The sequence below is a fragment of the Pollachius pollachius genome (genome assembly GCF_949987615.1).
Source record: "Pollachius pollachius genome assembly, chromosome: 14".
In the NCBI taxonomy this organism is placed as follows: domain Eukaryota; kingdom Metazoa; phylum Chordata; class Actinopteri; order Gadiformes; family Gadidae; genus Pollachius; species Pollachius pollachius.
This window is the reverse complement of record NC_136947.1, coordinates 16,556,808-16,577,564: the sequence shown is the minus strand read 5'-3', so window position 1 is coordinate 16,577,564 and position 20,757 is coordinate 16,556,808. Positions and strand designations below refer to the sequence as shown.

General features: G+C 45.7%; 3 protein-coding genes across 4 annotated transcripts; 1 reads left to right on the top strand and 2 right to left on the bottom strand.

Annotated features, from left to right (window-relative positions):
• Positions 1–333: 333 nt before the first annotated feature.
• LOC307085764 (dehydrogenase/reductase SDR family member 12-like) lies at positions 334–4,800 on the bottom strand (the record flags this gene model as incomplete). Its single annotated transcript, XM_079750625.1, has 10 exons — positions 4,663–4,800; positions 3,844–3,977; positions 3,284–3,366; positions 2,929–3,024; positions 2,752–2,833; positions 2,293–2,354; positions 1,942–2,049; positions 1,530–1,620; positions 911–1,048; positions 334–521 (listed from the first exon to the last, which is right to left on the bottom strand). Exons 1-10 carry the CDS (start codon positions 4,716–4,718, stop codon positions 334–336), a joined length of 1,038 nt encoding a protein of 345 aa, XP_079606751.1. The 5' UTR covers positions 4,719–4,800.
• Positions 4,801–5,373: 573 nt separating this feature from the next.
• On the top strand, positions 5,374–10,071 carry ap1s3b (adaptor related protein complex 1 subunit sigma 3b). Of its 2 annotated transcripts, XM_079750246.1 has the most exons (6): positions 5,374–5,516; positions 7,052–7,230; positions 7,480–7,588; positions 7,778–7,915; positions 8,898–8,959; positions 9,256–10,071. In XM_079750246.1, exons 1-5 carry the CDS (start codon positions 5,514–5,516, stop codon positions 8,937–8,939), a joined length of 471 nt encoding a protein of 156 aa, XP_079606372.1. In that variant the 5' UTR covers positions 5,374–5,513; the 3' UTR covers positions 8,940–8,959; positions 9,256–10,071. The 2 variants fall into 2 exon arrangements, with proteins under 2 accessions (XP_079606372.1, XP_079606373.1); XM_079750247.1 differs by lacking the exon at positions 8,898–8,959.
• A 616-nt stretch (positions 10,072–10,687) lies between these two features.
• scg2b (secretogranin II b) lies at positions 10,688–12,565 on the bottom strand (the record flags this gene model as incomplete). The annotated part of the gene is made up of 1 exon (XM_079750337.1): positions 10,688–12,565. One exon carries the CDS (start codon positions 12,563–12,565, stop codon positions 10,688–10,690), a length of 1,878 nt encoding a protein of 625 aa, XP_079606463.1.
• Between the last annotated feature and the right edge of the window lie 8,192 nt (positions 12,566–20,757).

Here is a 20,757-nt window from a genome sequence, read left to right as displayed (position 1 = left end):
CCTTCTGCGTGCTCTGTAGTGTCCGTCATAAGCGACACCACTGCTTAAGGTAGCATCAAGATCTAGGAGTGATGTTGTGAAAGTGATAGCATCATGGCCATATTTTATCCATTTGTTTTGTAATCCAGTTTTGGCCAATGCACTATTCCAAAGGTCTCTATGGTATCATTTGGTAATTGAATCAGAGCACAGAGGACAGTGACAACAAACAAGAGCAAGGCATTTAATCTGAAGGTATTTTTGTTCAACCGAGCGAACAACCTTCAAGTAATTTGTTATTAAGATGAAACAAAGGGCATTTGTTGATCTTAATGTAATAACTGTTAGGAGGGTCTATAGGAGCTGCTGGACCTCCAGCGCCCGGCTGGGTTCTGTGGGGCTGCCTGGCTGGGGGTCCGCGGGCTGGTGCTGGGGCCTGGTTTTCTGGGCCAGGGTGTCCAGCTGAGCTAGGAATTTCTGGATGTCTTTGGTAGAACTGTGGGTCCAAGCCATAGGCAGATGGGTCGGGACAACCGTACGATCTGGAAATCAGAAGAATTGTCAGAATGTCATGGTTGTCCCAAAAGCTTTAGAAATGTATACACTGGTGTATTCACGCAATTTAAGAAAATAAGATGCACTAATTTCATCCTATGTGAAAAATGTGGGTGTTGCAGAAGTACAGGACAGTGACAGTTAAATGTAAAAAGTTACACAAATCTGCTAAATGAAAACCTTAAGAATATATATTTACTCAATATGAATTGTAGAAAGGCAAACTTAACCTGTCTATTTCAGACATGCATGGACAGTTGAGGTCCACCTTGACTAATTTGCATTCCATACTATTGACAGTGTCTTAAATGTCCAGTGACAATCCGTGCACTAGGGGGGGAAAACAGGTCCTATTCTCTTGACATGTGTCGCCCACCTTGGTAGAAGCTGCCGCTGGGTGTGGCAGCGGCTGCCCCGGAAAGAGCCAGCCACACCACGGTGTCTGCCCCTTGGGCCGCGGTACGCAGACGCTCCCCCATCATCTGGCGGAACTGGGGCATCGACCCAGACACGGCTTGGGGTGCGCAATCATATGGAACAGGAAGCCAGACATTGCCGTCACTTCTCAGTGTGTGTGTTTGTGTGTGTGTGTTTGTTTGAGAGTGAATATAAAGGTCAGTAAAACAAAGGTTTAAGTAGGAAACAAAACGTCGATGAAAGTAAGGTTGCTCGGGATGTCCATTCAGTACTTATGTTAATGATATATACTATTTATATAATGGTTTTCCTTCTATACAAATACAAGACCTGTATGTGTGCCATTTTGTGGCTTCTTTTACCCAAAGTGTCTTGTATGTATGAGATTGCATACACTAGGATTCACAATGAAAGTGAATCCTGAATAGAATCTCAAGCAGTGAACACAACCGCCATCCACATGAAAGGAGAGTATAAATGAAAGCTGAAGCAGATACCACAGATTGTGTGTGTGTGTGTGTGTGTGTGTGTGTGTGTGTGTGTGTGTGTGTGTGTGTGTGTGCATTGGAGGTCCTCACCTGGTGTGTCAGCCCACCCAGGGTGCATCACAGAGAAGTGGATGACAAGGTTGGTTCTGGCCCAGTGTTCTGTGAGCACCACCTGCTGTCTCTGTGAGGAACAACATGTTGTGACCATAGCATTGATCCGTAGGCACTAGCGCATGGAGCTCACTTTTTATCATTTTTATTGTTCAATTGTTGAGGTCTAGTGAAAATACCCAGCAGATAGTTTCAGAAAGGGTTAAGGGCTAACCCTAAATGAATCACTTTGGGCTCTGGTAACTTATGATGGCATTATTGATGAAGTATATTCGTTACATATAACTTCATATGAAAGGATAAGTTATGGACTAAATGATTCATTGAATAATCAATTACAGTTTGCTCATGCAGAACTGGTTGGAGCTGGTTGACATCACCCTCTACATACCTTGTTCTGGGCATAAACCCGGGTGCCCTTGAAGAAGTGCCCCCCCAGTGACTGGAGGTTATGGGGTCTGAGCCGCTGGACCAGCATGCCTCCCGAGGACACGGTGATCTGGCCACCGGAGGAGGAGCAGAGAGAGAAAAGAGCCGCTGTGTTTGAGCTCACACACCAGCCACGGCACGGCGAACAAGACTCACATTATGGCGTCACGAAGCTGGAAGATAAGCTCTTTGTGCGCGTCTAAGTATGAGTGTTTGTGTGTGTACGTGTGTGTGTGTGTGTGTTGGTCTGTGTGTGTTTGTGTGTGTTTTTGTGTATGTGTGCTTGTGCATTTGTGTGTGTGTGTTTATGTACCACCCTAGGACCTCGGCTCTTCAGGAGGAGTGGGATGAGGCTCTGGGTGAGGATGTAAACTCCTGGTGGGGAGATTGGAGGGGTGAGGATGGGGAGGGAAAACAATGGCCTCTCTAATAGAGATTCTGAAACAGGCGCTTTAAATGTGAACACAGTGTGTCCAATCTATCGGATGCTTGACTAGAATCAAATAGAAGTCCACTTGGCTGAGCTAAATTTTCATATGTTTCATATTGAGAGATTATACAAAGATCCAAAATCAAATCAAACGTGCCACGGATATTAAAAACATCTGTCACTTAAATTGGGTAATAATCCCATAATAAGTTTGGTCTGTAAAATCGGGATAGGTTACCAAGTTATAGGACTTTGTTATGATTCTGCATGGCTAGTGATATTTAACAGTATCAGTACATCCCTACGTGCTGCCCAATACAAGGGAGAGGAGAATATTCTTACCCAGAGTGTTGGTAGCAAAGTTCTTTTCAAGTCCGTTGGAGTTCATCTCTCTCTTATTTACAATACAACCTGCGTTGTTGATCTGACACAACAAAACAGATTGCATGAGTGAAAAATGTGAAATACAGATCATCCACGGCCTAGAGTTTGTAGGATTATAAAATGTTGGAGTCTTACCAGAACATTTAAAGAGGGATACTGTCTCTTGAAGTTCTCTGCAAACTCCCACACTTGGCTTGATTCTGACATGTCCAGTATGTGGACATGTACTTCCTGAAGACAAATGTAGTCAGGGCCAACTTTTGTATCCTTTTTGATACTAGTCCAAAGTTAATATTTGTGGTCCATATTTTATATACTAAGATATTGTGATTTCAGTTTGAACACAAGAAATGTATATGCATTAGCATTAAACATCTTGCATATATGTAGACACATGCACGACATCTGTATGTCTTTAAGTTAATATTTCAGATTCTAAAAATGCTGAATCATCAGTTTTAAGTACTAAGTGATAACCAAATAGACTTACTGGGTTGCCAGATTCCCTGATAATTTCTGCCCTAGCCACCTCAGCTTTATCCTTGTTCCTACACACCATGTGGATGGTCCCACCTGGCAACCAACAAAGGGTTGGACATGATCATATGTTGTATAGTTTAGAAAAAATAACTTAAGGTACTGAGTATTAAAGTACTTATTTATCATCATATGTGAAGGAACATTCAATCCTTGACGAAAACTATTTGTTGATGATTAAAGATGTCATATTATACCACCAGGTGTGAGTGTGATCAGCCGTTACAAGCCGTTTTGAGATTCAGCCTCTTCTGGGCGCGTCCACCTAGAGGTGTGCTTGATAAATGTGCAACGTTTGCTACACTCCACTTCGTAGGCTGGTAGACCGACCTATCCAGCACAACTCTAGGTGGACACGCCCACTTGTGTCCAAGCCCCACAATATAGAATGACTCATGTCAAGTACACTTATCCCAGAATAGTTACAATACTGCAAAGTTAAAGTACCCCAGTATCAACCCCTGCTATACCCCCAAAAAATTCCAAATTGCCCCCCCGTCTCCATGGGCGTACCTTTCTTTGCGATAGCCATGGCGGTCTCTTTACCGATGCCACTGTTGGCTCCAGTGATCATGAAGGACCTCCCCACAGCAGACACAACGAGGTCGTCCACTACAAAGCCTCTAGACGCCACCTGGTGCCCATCTCTGCATGGGATCAGGGATCAGGGAGTATTTTACATTTTATTGACCTGTTGAAAGCCGACACAACAGCACCTGTGCGAGTCGTGAACTGTTTTTTGAAAATGGAAACTTGAAACTCCTTTGAAATGTGTTTGCTATTGATTGTACCAGCGTAAATGACAAGGCACTTCAGCTGTGAATAGAGCTATTGTATTTTGAGGCAAAGGCACATGGTGTGTGTGTGTGTGTGTGTGTGTGTGTGTGTGTGTGTGTGTGTGTGTGTGTGGGGGGGGGGGGGGGGGGGGGGTGTGGGTGGAAGTGAGTATGTAAGGATGATTCTCGTTTTCAAATGTGGAGTATCAGTACATAGGAACGTTTTCTTTATGTTCAAATAGCAATTGGTGCTAACAGTAGAATTACATTTCCTTTAACTTAAGGTGCATGTTAAAGAACAATTGGTGCAAACAGTATCAGAAGATTTGAAATAATATTAAGGTTCATATTAAATGACAATTAGTGCTAACAATATCAGTTATTTTATCCTAAGGTTCATATTAAATAATAACTGGTGCAAACACAAGTAAAACTCAACACTCAACTCAGCACCCACCGCCTCTGTTTTCCTCCAAATGCGTGAAACTATCTATTTAAGCAATAAAAAGCAGCTATACATACAAAACATCATTGAGAGGTTAAAACATGGACTGACCTTGTATACTCCTTTATTCCTTTTAAAAACCACATGAGATTTCTGTACAGAGACATGGCTTGTCATCAGTGAACGCCCAGAAAAATATGGCTGTGGCAGTAAGTGAGTGAGAAGGATGGAGAGAGAGGTCAGTCGTCAGTGGAACTCAGAAAACAGTCAGGCCAATGAATATCGTAAATGCTGTGGTGGACCTTAGGAACTTGCTGCTCTCTGGCGACTCCAACCGGAATAACCAGGTTATGCAGTCTACCTGTGGCGTTTAAATAGATTTAAAATGTTAATGTTAAATGTAAAATTGTATTATGTTCCGAACATAATTCAATCAATTGTTTTTATGTTGTAAACGTGCAGAAGTTCCATGGCGGCACCTATTTAAAAATTTAAAATACATGTTGTTGCCACCCTCATTGAGACTCGACCTGTAACCAATCCAGCAGTTCAGCTGGCATGACGTGGACGTGGACTTCTCGGAGAGGAGAGCTTTCAAAATCCAAGGGTCCGAACGTATGAACGTACAGTGGGTGGAACCTTTCTACGTTGTAAACCAATCAGTGGTTGTTTCTTGTTCCTTTAGAGATCCACCCACTAGACGTTCGAAGCAGTCATTGGTTTGAACCGGAGCGCGATGCCGCCCACTGTACGTGCGGAGCCTTGGATCGTCTCTCCTAACCCTATCACAGGTAGGAGGGAGTCGTTAAGCGCCTTGCCCACTTGAGTGGACGCAGCGCAACAACTATGCGTTTCACGAGACAAGTTGACCCTTAGTAAGGGTAGAATTGTTACTGCTACAATTTTTTAAACATTTTTTAACATTTCTTTGTACATTTTATATCACTAAATCAAACTTCAAAATGGTAAGTGTACCCGTCGTACTACGTTTGTTTGTTTGTGGGACTTTCGACGACGGTGGTGTCCAGGGCAATTCACCTGTCGCTGACAGGTACTCTTGTCTGCTGCGAAAAGGAGGAAAACGATCAAACACTTGACACGCTTTTATTCCCACTAACCCAACTACACACGGGTTGTCGCTATATACCTATAGCGACACCTTTCAAACATTACGCGCAGTATTACTGCACGAATATCTAGCACGAAAGTTTTGTATTTCCTCAAGCTTTGTGAAACAGGTTGGGTCTCTCTTCCAGAGCCCGCCCCCGGGTAACTGAGCAGGTAGCCTACTCTGCCTCCATGAATGAAACCCGATCTTGGTCCAGAGAAACTAGATATAAAGGCTGCTCTGGGTCGGTGGTGACCTCCATAGGTGTTGTATTAGACATATAGGACCAACCATATTATTTGTAACATCTGGCAGCGTTGTTGTCTTTATTTATGGCGAAAGGGTATGGACGTTAAGTCAAATCCATAGTGCCGTTGACGATGCTTGAGGAGTTCGCTCGTTCACTTATCTCTGTGAAGTCAACAATGAAAGGAAGAACAAAGGAAACTGCAGAAGTCCGGTTGTCAACGTAGAGTCGCACCAAAAGGTTTATTCTGACCTCCTTCACCATAACAAAGCGAGGAAACGAGCGTCCAAAACATCCTACCATCATGTGGACGGCCTCTTGAAAGAGGATCTCATGACAAAATATAGGTTAACACCCAAAGACTGTTTTTTGTCAAATTGCTTGTCAATTTTGCCGCAGTTGCTGTGAAGTTACATTGTGTCATAATTTTCTTGATGCGTGACTCTCAACAGGGGTATGTTTGGCCCCGAGGGATCCCAGGGGGCAGGCCCAGGATTACTAAAAGTGAAACTTCAGAAATATGGAAATATAACAGGAATTGCAGGAACTGTCGGTTTCTTTTTGTAAAAAAAAAAAGTCCAAAGAATGTATAAATCTCCAAAATGATGGTATAACATCAGCAAGACCTTTAAACCCAGTTATATTCTGAAATTATTCTCTATAATGGATTATCATCTCACGTGTGAGTCGATCTGTCTCTCTTTCAGTTGTCACCCATGCCATCCACTGTTGTTAGCCTAAACGAGAGAGAGTGTGGTTTCATCATAAATTCTCACATTTGGCTATACTTCAAATACCCTTGAATCATTAAATGGTACGGTATTTAAAAAAGATAGTTATTCACTGTTCTAGGGAGTAACATTTGCTTCAGAAAGATTAAGGGAGTACAGCAATCATAAATTTACAATCTATTATGAGAGGCCAATATTGATACTGATAATTTATGTTAGAACATCTGCCATTTACAAACATGAATGACTTCCAACATCTTAACAGCTTTCCCCTGATGTGTCTCTACCATGGCAAGGGCCACCACACTGAGGCACTCTACTGAGGGTGTCACCCACTGGGCCCCCATCCCTCCCACACACACACAGCACCACTTTGATCTCTGATGTCATTGCCTTCTTCTTCTCTGCCGTTAGATGCACTTCCTGCTGCTCTTCAGTCGCCAGGGGAGGCTGCGTCTGCAGAAGTGGTTCACACCCACCCCGGAGCGGGAGAAGAAGAAGATCATCAGGGACATGACTGCCATGGTGTTGGCACGGAAACCCAAAACATGCAACTTCCTGCACTGGATGGACCTGAAGGTGGTTTACAAGAGGTGAGTATTTCCCCGATTAACACAGGGTCCAAAAATTAACTTGGAGAATGTGTCTGTTTGCCAACCAGAGGGAAAACCACTCTGCCGGCCAGCTAATGGTTTTAGTGTGTAATCATTGGCTTGTGGCGGAAGTACATTTTCTGACCTGTTGTAATGTTTCTTGAGTAGCTTACGCCGTTGTCAAAGTGGTCTCTCTTACTGATGGCTGTTTGCATTAACTCTACTCATTGTCACTTTTCTTCACCTCAGGTATGCCAGCTTGTTCTTCTGTCTGGCCATAGACGACCAGGAGAATGAGCTGCTGGCTCTGGAGATACTGCATCGCTATGTGGAACTACTGGACAAATACTTTGGCAATGTACTTCATTGAAACATGCATTTTTTCGGCAATGCGCTTTATCATATTGTTGTTCTTCAATTTCATCTGAATAGCTTAAAGTTTTTAATTTTTTTATAAATTCACAATAGAAAGATAAGCTAATTATTTGAACGTCAATGATTTCCCAAGGTACTGACTTCCGTGGTTATTGTGGGTGCCTCCTGGCAGGTGTGCGAGCTGGACATCATCTTTAACTTCGAGAAGGCCTACTTCATCCTGGATGAGTTCCTGATGGGAGGGGAGGTACAGGAGACCTCAAAGCAGACGGTGGCTCGCTGTATTGAGGCTTCGGACATGCTACAGGAGGTGAAGCACGCGCGCACACTGGCACACATGCTTATTTTACGACACACACTTTCACACGCACACAGACGCAAGGAACTCATTTTGTTTGGCTCTGCATCTGGGATTTTGTAGCAATAAACTGCAAGATACAATACTCTTTGATTTCTCTGGTATTTAGCAGGAACTAGGGTTGTCACGATACTTGACTTTTAATTTAAGGCAGTGTAGTATACAGCGTAACTATCACAGTACCAAGCTCTGTTATTATTTCGGACAGTTATTCTTGTGATTAACATTCACATGAATACTTACAATAATACATTCTGGACACAGACAATTGCTGTGGAACAAGGATGATGTCATTGTGGGTATATTGATACCACTCTAGTGTTGAACTAACGTGCAACCCTAGTAGGGCATTAGTGGTATTGACAGAAGTATATTAACTGATTCCTTAATTCTTTGAAACATCAAAACACTTTAAATGGGTTCTTGGTGTGGCTCTCAATATGATTTCTTTATTAATCTTTGGTTTTGATCAAACTTTTCTTCCCGATTCTGTATACTTTTGAGTTATGTTGCAAGTGTTGGGAGTCTTAATACTAAAGTTAATTTGAACAATTTAACTTAAGGGTCTGTGGAATTGTGTGCTGTGTGCTAGTGCTTCTTCTAATAGTGAACAGTGGTTATTTGGAAGGTCCAAATTAGCTGGTGTTTCTATCTCTCTCTCTCTCTCTCTCTCTTTCTCTCTTTCTCTCGACTGCTGCCAACATAGTTGCGAGCGAGAGACTGAGCGGCCTACGAAACTCATGGCGTAGGTTGAGGCTCTGACTGGTATTCACTTCTCGCTTGGTCGCTCCTTGCTGTATAGCTGAGTGTGTTACCCCTCCAACCCCCCCCCCCCCCCCCCCCACCCCACTAGACAAAGTGTGACTAACACTGAGTTCTGTCTCTCCATCTCGAAGTGCAGCCCTGCCATTCATGTTTGATTATTATGCCTTAGGATGACAACAGTGATTGGTATGATGTGGAGCTCTTTGGATGACCTTGAATATGGACAGCAAGGTTAGAGAAAGCTCTGCTTGTGTTAGTGACCGTGTGTGTCCAACTCTCTCTCTCTCTCTCTCTCCCTCTCTCTCTCTCTCTGCACTACATTAGCAGGTGATGGTTGGATGTGTGGCAATGGAATATCAATTAACACATTAAGAGTGTGGTTACTATGTGTTTTCATATCTATCCCCCCCCACACACACACACACACACACACACACACACACACACACACACACACACACACACACACACACACACACACACACACACACACACACACACACACACACACACACATTTATTTCCAGACCATGGAGGAGTACATGAGCAAGCCCGCCTTCTGACATGTGGAGAGAAGGAAGACACTGGCAAAGGATTGTGGGTAGTGAAGTCCTGTAGAGCAAGAGACTGGAGCCGAGTAAAAGGAGACCATTAGTTACTTGTTTCACTCATGTTGTTACGAAAAATATATATATATTGTAAGTGAATCCTGGCTTGTATGTGTATTTTCATCCTCCAGTCTGAGGTATGAATTACTGTGTTTGTTTTTTTCTGTGTTAACATTAATTTGAGGAGATGCTTGTAATCAGGGAACTGTACAATTGTTACAAAGATTTGCTTTTTAGAATGAACTACTGTTGGTTTGAAATAGGTTACATAATGCTGTATTTACTATATTCCCACGTAAACAGATTCATTTCTCAAACACTATCAATCATCAAATCAATAATCACATGTGTCAGAACCTCTGATTATTAGGATATTTACATTCAAGCTGCTTTTGAAATGTTCTAATTTTATGTTTTTCTTTCTGGTTTGTATTTAATGATGTGCCTTACCTTTAATTACTTGTTATCCGAAAATGGCACGTTTTCAAATATTTTAACTCACACCGTGGATGCAAGCTCTTCATGTAGAGTTTTCAAGATAAAACACTTTAGTCTGTAGAATAATGAGATGTGTGTGTGTGTGTGTGTGTGTGTGTGTGTGTGTGTGTGTGTGTGTGTGTGTGTGTGTGTGTGTGTGTGTGTGTGTGTGTGGTCATTGTTTTTGCACTGTGCAATGTACAATTTATACCAATTTTTGGGAACTTATTAAAACCATAAGTATTTTGTACCACTGCATATATTATATTTTGCTTGCTTACATGCTTACACTTCTTCCAAAGAGAATGATTGTGTATATTTATAACATTTGCAGTTTAGCAGTTGGAGAGAAAGAGGGATAATATAACATTTCTTGGAATGACTTTATGGTTGTGTACTGATCGACGGGGGTATTGATGTTTCAATTAATAAGACAAACAAGACGACAAGAGGAAAAATAATACCGCTGATGCTTTATTAATCTCTGACCACACATTATTTAACATGTACAAAATGGTTTAAAAATGAGCATATATAGCACAACAACTGGTAGGCCAACAATACAGAGCTTTGCGATATGAAAGGGTTGGAAGGCAGGCGACGGTCTGATTTGAGATTTGTAAATATTTTGAAATAATTATAACATCGAAACCACGAACCCTGAATATATAACGAGTCACAACACCACTCGCTCACAGCCCCGTATGCTCATAATATACTGGCTATATTTCATATAATAGAACTCTGTAATGTAAACTAGATCACGTCCACCAGACAGGTAATTTGTTTTTTTAAACAGTATAAACATATCATATTCATAATTTCGACCGATGCTAGCCTTATTATTTCATTTGTTCTCGTGCTAACTGTCGGGCTACATTCCCACCATTTGTTTCCCGTGCGGTTTCTCCTCTTCGTTCACAGTTTGTGGGGCGGACGTCTTGTCCGGGGCCTCCTCCTCTGTACTCTGGTTCTCTGTGGGGCTGATGCTGTCTTCTGGTTCGCCCTCCACTTCTCTTTTGGCTACTTTCTCAGTGTCCACTTGGTCTAGGTAGTCTTTCATGGCCTGCTCGTATAATTCGTACGGGAACGGTCCTTTGCGTTGCGCCTGCGTGTCCCGCTTGGAGATGGGGTTCGGGTACTCGGTGAGGATTTTGGCGGCCAGGTAAGTCGTCACCTCGTCTTCTACATCATCGTCGTCATCGCCGATATCTGACCTTTCTCGTTTGAAAGGCATTTTGTTGAGCTCGGATAAGAATAAATTCTCCCGGCGCCCGGAGGGAGAGGAGACTTTAGCTGGGGCCGGTGCTGTGTTTGCAACCGAGACGGATTGCGCAGGCACTTTATCCATGGATGAAATGGGCTTTGCTGGTCTCTGAATCACAGGATACTCGTTACTAATGGTCTCCACGCCGATAATGTCCAGGAAGTCTTCTCTGTCCATGTCCTCGGGGGGAGGTTTATTCTTCAGCGGCAGTCTGCGGCTGTAGTACCGGATCTTGGGTGTCTGGCCGGACCGGTACGGGGGGGACGCTTGGGGGTGGCGGTGCAGCTTCCTGATCTCCTCTGTGATCAGCATGTCGATCAAGTCCTGAGGAGGCACGTGGAGCTTCAGCGAGAGCTCCAGCAGCTCTTTGACCGTCCGGGGGTCCAGGATGGAGGGGCGGATCAGCCTCTTCTGCTTCTGCTCTCCGGTCTGATCCCTCTTCTGCGACTGGTCGCTCATCTCCAGCACCTTCAACAGGTAGTAATCCACCAGCTTTGTGTCGTCGTCGGAGTCCTCTTGGTTCTGGCTCGCCCGGCGCTGCAGCTCCTCCCGCTCTAACTCATCCTGATCGGATCCGTCCGGCAGGCCTCGGTCGAACTCCTCGTGGCTCCGGTTCTCCACCTCCTCCGTCTCCTCCCGCTCCTCCATCGGGAGCCAGTCCTCCCCTCCGGCCACGTCCTCGTAGGCCAGGTTCCTGGGGTTGAACATCTCCTCCTCCTCCTCCTCCTCCTCCTCCTCCTCCTCTTTGTCCCCCCCGGCCTCTCTTCTCTGGCCGGTGACCGTGGTGGGCATCCTCCCCAGCTCCTCGAAGATGGAGCGCAGGTTTGCGAGGCTCTGCGGTGTGTACTGCTCGTCCAGGTCCTCAGTGGCTCTCTTGTACGCGTCCCGGTTCTCCTCGTCCTCGAACATCAGCGGGTACTTCTTGTGGGGTCGGGGGAAGTTCCCGAACTCTGAAGGCGGACTCACGGGGCCGCCGGTGCCGGTGGCGACGCCGGTGCGATGTCTGTAGGCGCGGCGGTCGTTTCTGGGTTCGGCTGCCGCGGCTGCCGGTGCCGGGGCGGACTGGGCACCCCTCCCGGCCTGATCCTGGAGGGTCTTCAGCAGGGCTTTCACCAGCTGCTCGGCGGACACATCCGGTCGGGGCGGGGGAACCTGAGGCTGCCCGTTAGCGGCGCCCTCGTCCTGGAGCGAGGCGAGCTGCAGCAGGACGCGGAACTTGTCCACCTCATCGTAGTCCATGGGCTCGTCTCGTCCGCCGGCGCCGCCGCCGCCGCCGTTCCGCTGTTGCTTCAAGTTTTCAATGTATTCCAGGGCTTTCATCATGTCGGAGTTGGGCGGATAGGCAGCGGGGGGTGCTTCACCGCCGTCCCCGCCTCGGAAGCGGTGGTGGCGGGGGAGCGAGGCGCCCTGCCCGACCCAGGCGTGGAGGATCAGGGCGAGCACCGCGGCCCCCCCAGCGGGACACTTCAGGTGGAGATGCAGCATTATAGGCGATTACCTGTGGAGAGGGGAGGACGGAGGAGACGGGGTTAAAGTGTGGTCATCACAACTCTAAATGAACGCAGAGTTTAAATGTTTTTTTGATTTAACATATTTCTTGACTTTTTTTTGACGATTAACATCCACATAAGAGAGGAGAATGTTGTTTTAAAAGAAGAGAGGATCGCTTGGCTGTTGCGAAGTGATACGCTTCCTACAGCCCAGGATGAGTCACACTTTGCGTTGTTATTGGCGATCTACCATCTCGATCCCATCCCCTTTTTTCTCAGACAATAACGGATAAAAAAAAAACATCTTTTCAAATCTCAAAAAATACATATTCGTTGACACCGTTTGGACAAAAAAAATCACAAAGAAATTCTTTGACCATGTGAACAATAGAGTTAAACATTCGTTGAGCACGAATCGAGCACGACATGTCCTGCGATCAGCGAACGACGTCCTCATACGATCGCTTACCCTAATCTACTAGAAATCCATTGTGAATTTCGATGAAAGAACAAAAAAACAACCCAACGTGTGAGCGTCTTACCTTTGGTAATAAAGCTTAAGCAGCAGTGAACGCGTGTGGCATCTCCCTCAGAGCGCGGATGTTCTGCTGTCTGTTCAGCACTTGGACAGCGTTATATGAAGCAACACCTGACCACCGCGTCATCGCAGCACACACGCAATAGCCCGCCTGAGGAATCCATATCCATGATTCAGTCTAGATGATATGGAATACCAAGAAGCCCTCCCCGGTTATAAATAGCACCAGCCAAGTGGTTTGTTCCCCAGCATAGTCCTTCTCTTTACTTTCTAACGACAAGAAAGAACCCTTGTTCACCGTCGAGATGGATGTGATTGTTGTGGTTTTGGTAGGAGATCATCTCTAATCGTTTACAATAGCATTACGACGTATTGTATGGCTTACACAATGATACATTACAATCAACCATAAAAGCAAGAAAATGGCTTGTTGTGTAATGTTATGTTTTATTAACGTCCGTGTAGAAAAAACGCAGGACACAGTTATTCTTGTCTGGCCTTTCTTGTCTGATTTTAGCACAGACATGTCACGGCAGATACAGAGTTAACCCCCCAGCGATGACTCACGCGCTACAACCACCACCTCGGCATTGCTGTCGCAGTTCACTGTTCTCTCTGCGGGGAGAGAGAGAGGAAGCAATGATCGCAGCGCACGGACCACCAGCACCGGGCGCGTCTCCAAGCACCCAAATAACAACCCCCGTCATAAGATGTCAAAAAGATTTCACCCAAAGTTATGGTGTAGGCTGTACAAAGTCAAACGATTAAACAGGCCATCTGTGGAAAAGTTTCTCCCCATCCCACACTGGTGGGATGCTTTAGTGTGTTGAATGAGTTCTTTACACATGGGCAGGACCAAGTGACCCTAGCAGATGGCCTGCTGGGATGATGTCTCCACTGATTCCCCCCAAAAAGAAGGTGAGTACCCCCAAACATCTTGGGTTCTTCAATTATACTGAAGGAAGTCACATGCAGAAACGCTGTTGTAATCTGACCGTAACCTGTCCTCCCTTTCTCTCAACATTCCATTAAGATCAGATGCCCCCCGCCTCTCTCTCTCTCTCTCTCTCTCTCTCTCTCTCTGACGTCCCACACCCATTCATATTTCCGCGGTTGCTCCCCTGCAGCAGCCGTACGCTCTGCGTCTGTGCCTGACCAGATGCCTCTCCTACCGGAGAGAATCGTTCTCTTCCTCTTATGAAAAAAAAAACCTCTGCCATGTTAAAGCATTTAGCGTTAAGGGGGGGGGAGATAAAGAGAAAGAGAGAGAGAGAGTGAGGGGGGGGGGGGGGGGGGGGGGGGGAGATAGAGAGAGTGTGTGTGAATCACGGACGAGTGATGCTTGTTGTTGCCGTATTCATTGAGTCTGCATTACTCCTCTGACATCACACCATTCATAAAAATGTACAACCTTGTGTTTGCATCCTTCTTTTTATCTAGATTTACATTCATCTATCTATCGATCGATCAATCTTTTTTTCTAACATTTCCCTGAGCCGCTAAAAATAATTTGTGGGTATTGAGCATTTATTAAACAGATAAGAGAAAACCTTTAATCACAACACAACCTTATTGAAAAATAAGGAACTGGCAGTAGATATTGTCCCTCAGTGACAAGGCAGAATATTAAGGCACATGAAAATGATGTTAATTCAAAATAGAGAATACAATACATCAGCTATCTTATTCATCTCTCTCTTAATCCCTCTCTCGCTCTCTCTCTCTCTCTCTCTCTCTCTCTCTCTCTCGCTCTCTTTCTCTCTCTAATTACGTCTCAGAAGGCTTCTTCATTACCTCAGCCTCACCTCTGTAGATCATGTCTCCTGCGTCGTCTGTGTCTCTGTGAGAGACAGCCTCAGAAAACAACGCCCCTTGTTTACCCTCGCATCAATCAGCGCTGGAAGTGAATAAATCAATCCCACACATGCAAGTACACGCACATCTAGACACATACACACACACAGAAAGGAACACACAGAGAAACAAACACACACATACAGACAGATACAAACATGCAGGCACACACACACACACACACAAACTATGATGCACACACACACACATGCAAAGAGATATATACACTCATGCACACATATCCACCCGTATCCACCCACACACACTCTCACACAAAGAGCTCCATTGGCATTTCTGCATCAAGTTCTTGCGTTCTCGTTAATTGGATTAATTTCCACATTAATATCCTTTCAACGAGGAGCCAAGGTTGGCCAAGTTTGTGAGCTTATTAGACCAATGACGTCTGTGATGGCATTGCAGTCCACCATTGTGCTTCTTTTCTGAAAGGAAAATGCACCATAAAGCCGTGAGTTTAAGCACTTGGCTACCGACAAGGGACAAATGAAACAGAAGTTTCATTTGTCCTGGCCTCTTTCTCTCTCTTTATCTCTCTCTATCCGGCTCTCTCTTTCCATCTCTCTTTGTCTTTTTTCTCCACCTCCCCCCATCCACTACACCATACCGAGGAGAGAGGGGGTGTGGGTAGGCTGTCGAGCGCCTGTTGTCATGCCTCACCTTCTTTTGAACCACCGTCGCCATGGTTATGCTGCTTCACAACCGCCTGTTGTCGCATCCCCACCTTGTATTCCCTCGACCTCCCCTCCCCCCCACAAACCCTTTCCGTCACATCTCCCACTTCCCCCCTCCCTCCCTCCCATCCCCGTATGTGATTTTTTTTCATCATCAACGGCTTCACCCTTCCCTGGCCCTTAAACACCGTCTCACTTCCTTATCTTTATCGCATATTATCTGGCCATCGCCACCTGCCCCAGCATGCTGCTGCTGCTGTTGTTGTTGTTGTTGTTGCTGCTGCTGCTGCTCCCATAGCCCGTTGAGTAAAGACAACGATGGCATGGCTCTTGGCATTCAGAAGGCCCTGGTGGCTAGTAATGAGGAACAGAGATGAGGTGATTATGGTGCCAGAAGGGGACACGACTGGGGCAGGCCATTAGGAAAGCATTTGGAGAGGAGAGGCACATGGTGGGAGAGGGGTAGCACTGTCTGCCGGGTAGGGAGGGGTGGGGGGTGGGGGGCAGGAGGTGAGCAGCGAGCAGGTCAGCTATAGCCGTTATAGTTTGAAAAGGGCACATCTCCGACTCAGGGCTGGGGGCAATGTGCAGAGGAGCCCCCTCCGCGGTACTGCCTCCATGAGAAGGAGGTCAAGGCCATGCAGAGTAGCTCCTCAACGCTCCTGCATCCATGGACGTCCATTCTTTCTTCTTTCAAGACTCCATCGACACCACCTCCGGCGAAACATTATGTCCTCATGGCTTTCAAAGCACATCTGATTGTGTGTTGGTGTGTGTGTGTCTGTGTGTGTGTGTGTTACCTCACCACTCACTCTCTCAAGGTTATCACTTCTCTCAACCAACCCACATAGAAATACTTCTTCTGTTTGTCTATCTGCCTTTGTGTGCTGTATAAACTGTTTGCTGGCTAACTTCCCGAGGCTTGTGTGCTAGACTGTATGCTATTAATTGTATGTGCCTACAGACCCATTAGTGGGTCTGCAGGAAATTATTGGATGTATGCTGCTGGCTTTCAACTCTTGACATCTTTAGCCCCTACCCCCTTTCTTCAAGAAGCTTTAACTTTTGCTCATTTTAAACAAAAATCTACTCTGAATGACTTGGTTGAATACAGGTACCCCCCCAGAAAACAAACTAATCTCCTTCCACTTTCATTTCACTTCATTCCTCTTCTCTTTAGTTTCCATCGTCTCCCTTTGAATCAATCAACCGCCGTCTCCCTGGTCTCTCATAGTCAGTCTCTCAGAGTAATATTTTAATTCATAACCGCCCTTCTGTATTTCCGTGTGTGCACAAGTGTGTTTTAACCTTGGTTCAGCGTGCGTGACTCATCGCTATTCAAGATACTGCAAGTGTGTATCTGTGAGTTTGTGTGTGTGTGTGTGTGTGTTTGTGTTTGTGTGTGTGTGTGTGTGTGTGTGTGTATGTGTATGTGTATGTGCGTATGCCAGCATTCGTATTTGTGCGCACCCGCGAGTGTGAGGTTTGTGTGTGTTTATGTGTGTATATATGCGTGTGTATGAGTTTGTTTTTGTGTGTGTGTGTGTGTGAGTGTGCGTCTGTTTGTGTGAATGTGTGTGTGTGTGTGTGTGTGCGCACGCACGCGAGCGTGTGCATACAAACGCACACAAGCCTATTTGGGTGAGTGTTTATGGTAAGGGACGGAGCCTGACGCACGGGCTGACGTCATGGTAACAGAGAAAAAGGGGCAGTAAGGGAGGTATGCTTCTGGATGAAGTCTCGCTGGAGACACGGCTTCAGCCGAGCAGAGAGAACACTAATTGGAAACCAAAGTCCATCTCCGCAACAAAAATGTCTGGAGGATGGCATTCTCCCCAAACATGGCCAATTAGGCTCACGCATGTAGGGATAGATTCATTAGCGCTACACATTACGGTTATCATGTGTGTGTGTGTGTGTTTGTGTGTTATCAGACGGGGTAATGGTGCTGGGGAAGGCTTCAAAGCAGATCCAATGCTCACCTCCGATTGGTTATGTTTCATGATGCTACGTTGCTATTTATACACTGCCACTGGGTCCTGGTTGTCTAAGCGTTTTGTGGTATTTTGTGTTCATTAAAGTCTCACTCTTTTACTACTTTTTTCTACAACTTTTATTCACGTCTCACTCCTTCGAATGTACGATTATCTACCTTTGCCTGCTATAGGTCATAGATTGTTATTATTGCTTATTATACATGTAGCTTGGCTTTTGCAAAAACAGCATCCCAGCAATGCTTCCGCATTCAGTATGTGAGTACTGCTTCTCACCGGCCACACAGCCGTCAGCGAGGGAGCCACACCCGGTGCGGGATTGAGAACAATCATCACGCTGTCGTCTTCTTGGCGGTTCTCGTCTTTCTTCTCGGCTCTCTCAAACACCACTCTATCCCTGCCTCCATCAGTCTACCACTAACCACTTAAGCCTGGGTTGCCTCCTTTAACTTGCCCCTTATATTTCTCTTTCAATTTATTTTTCTTTCGTTCTTCTGCCTCTCCTCTCCTCCTCCTCGCCACTCCCTGTAGGCTGTGTGACGACACCGCCCCCCCCCCCCTCAACACAACACTCCCCCCCCCCTGCAACCTCTCCTCCACCCCTCCCTGTTGCTATAAATACCCTCCATCGGTGAGTCATGGTCCCCAGACATACCATTGGCTGCCTCTTCCCTCCCTCCCTCTCTCCCTCCATCCGTCAGTTCATTCGTACTTCACTCCTCCTCCCCCGCTCCACCTCCACCACCACCACCACCACCGCCTCCACCCCACCATCCCCTTTCCGTCCATCAGACTTGCCTGCGGACCACCCCACGCGGCGCACGCCAACCCCGCCCTGGCTGTGGTCCTGACACCATCTCTCTCCCTCCATCACCATCACCCTCAGGCGTCGTGACCACAGCCTGACCCAGGGCCCTGGCGCCTCGCCCGGCCACAGGCCGCCACACCCGCTCAAGGTCGGCCTGACCACGCACGCCGTCCACCGATGACCAGACGCCCCGTGCTTGGACGGTTGCCGCGGACAACATATGGGGAAGAAAAATGTAGAAAATGTGCTTATTAATGATGGAAGTAATAAGGGATTCCTTCCTGGCTTTTAGGGTAAGATGTCAATATGAAATAATGTTTTATTATATAAATATATATATATATATTTATTTATATATACATATTGTATATCATTAAAGTATTTATAATAGTTGTAATTATAGTTTAAGAAAATAGGACAATACTAATTGTAGGAATACGTCAATTCCATGCAAGTCTATAACAACAAAGCTTTAAGATTAAATGAGTGCTATCTTGGTGGCCAGGCACATCAAAGGCTCATCGATGAGTACACATCCTGCGTACACTCCGGAACAGACCGCAGGTTCATCTCTACTATTCGCTGGTCCTTGACCAGTTCAGTAGAAACTAGCAAATCTTATCGGAAAATGTATTGGATTTTGTCCTTGTGTGTGTCTTCTGGCTTCATATCTCACTTCCGGCCCTGGCTGTAAATATCAGGGGTATACCGGAGTATGTTTGCAGGATTAGTAAATAATGAGTTTTATCTTCCCGAGGCGTTGCCTCCACCTCCTCCACCTCCAGCTCCGCCTGTAGGGCAGAGGGCCAGCGGGCTGCAGTCAAGCTCCCCACCCTCCTCCTCCCCCTCCCTGGGTAAACTCCTCCAGCCACTCTGTGCTCACTGGCTCGTGGCCGAGAATGTTGGAGTGTGCACGGAAAAAAGTATAGACATCAGTGAAATCAACCATGGACGTTTTTGAGCAGTTCTGAGTCATAACGTGAAAGAGATTGAGAGAGAGAGAGAGAGAGAGAGAGAGAGAGAGAGAGAGAGAGAGAGAGAGACACACACACACACACACAGAAATGTATGAATATATATTTATGGAGACCAAATGTAAATAACAACGGCATGAACATTAACATGCCCAAATGCACGCCTATACAACATACAGTATAGAATATATTTACCTGACTTTTCGCTCTGTTATACTGCTAATTATATCTTGCAGATATTGCCTTTCTGGTCCTTTGTGTGTTTATTTGTGTGTGTATATGTGCGTCAGAATAACCTTTTGGGCTAATGCAGGAATCAGTACGCCTCTGAGTCACACACACACACACACGCAGCAGGCTCTGAGAGCTGGATGGAGGGCGTGGAGAGACAGGAAGGCATCTGTCTCTCAGCGTCTCAGCTCCTCTCCTCGTCCACCAGCCTGTGTGGCAGTAGACAGCCCACTGATCCCTACGGTTTCTCAGATCGGCTGGCTATTTGTTATTGTTGTTGTTGCAAGCGCAAATGTGTATGCAATGCTCATTGCTGCAAAGGTTCTGACCAACGAGCAGCGAGCCCTGAGCTCTGACTTTACAGTTAGAGGACGGATTTGTGAATCAGATTGCATAAAGCATAAAGCATCTAAATGTATACTTTTCAGAATGGAAAATGTTCTTTTTTTGTGGATAGGATTTCCCATGTGGCCCAATCACGTTGACATTATTTTGAGATGAGCAAATGAACTCAAGCAACAAACCCCATAAGGGGTGCGATCATATTTCAGACAGAATACAAAAGTTACACCAACTGGTTGATAACACGCATGATAAAACAATTATAGAGACCACAGTTCAATTCTACCAGAGGATTGCTTGCAAAAAAAGAGCAAGCACTGTGGCAGAATGCTTCCCTCAGCATCAGAGCTACGTGGATTTGAGCATGGATTACTTTACTCCACCAGGATCATAGCCATCTTTTCCTGAAGAAAATACAAGAAGCCTTTGTTTACCAATGTTATGAGCCGACTCCCATAACTGCTGTTTTTTTCTCTCGCCATCTCCCTCACACACACACACCCCTCTTCATGGCCGTTGTCGCCATAGCAACTGTGTTTCCAGGACTCATGATTCCAATCAGGCTCTTGAGCGCATTAGTTTCACATCGAGGCTGATTGAATGCACAGGTGTTTCAGACAGTCATTAAACCATCACATCGTTGCAGGCATACTTCCTGGTCCCACCCACACACACCAGAAATGCATGCGCATATTCACGAGGGCACACACACACACACACACGTTTCAACCATAAACACTTAAGACAGGCAGCACAG

Excerpts from the sequence above, each read along its gene's own strand:
- ap1s3b (XM_079750246.1), top strand. Across the intron at positions 7,231-7,479 it reads CTGAAGGTGGTTTACAAGAG|GTATGCCAGCTTGTTCTTCT; the intron begins GTGAGTATTTCC and ends TCTTCACCTCAG. Across the intron at positions 7,589-7,777 it reads TGGACAAATACTTTGGCAAT|GTGTGCGAGCTGGACATCAT; the intron begins GTACTTCATTGA and ends GCCTCCTGGCAG.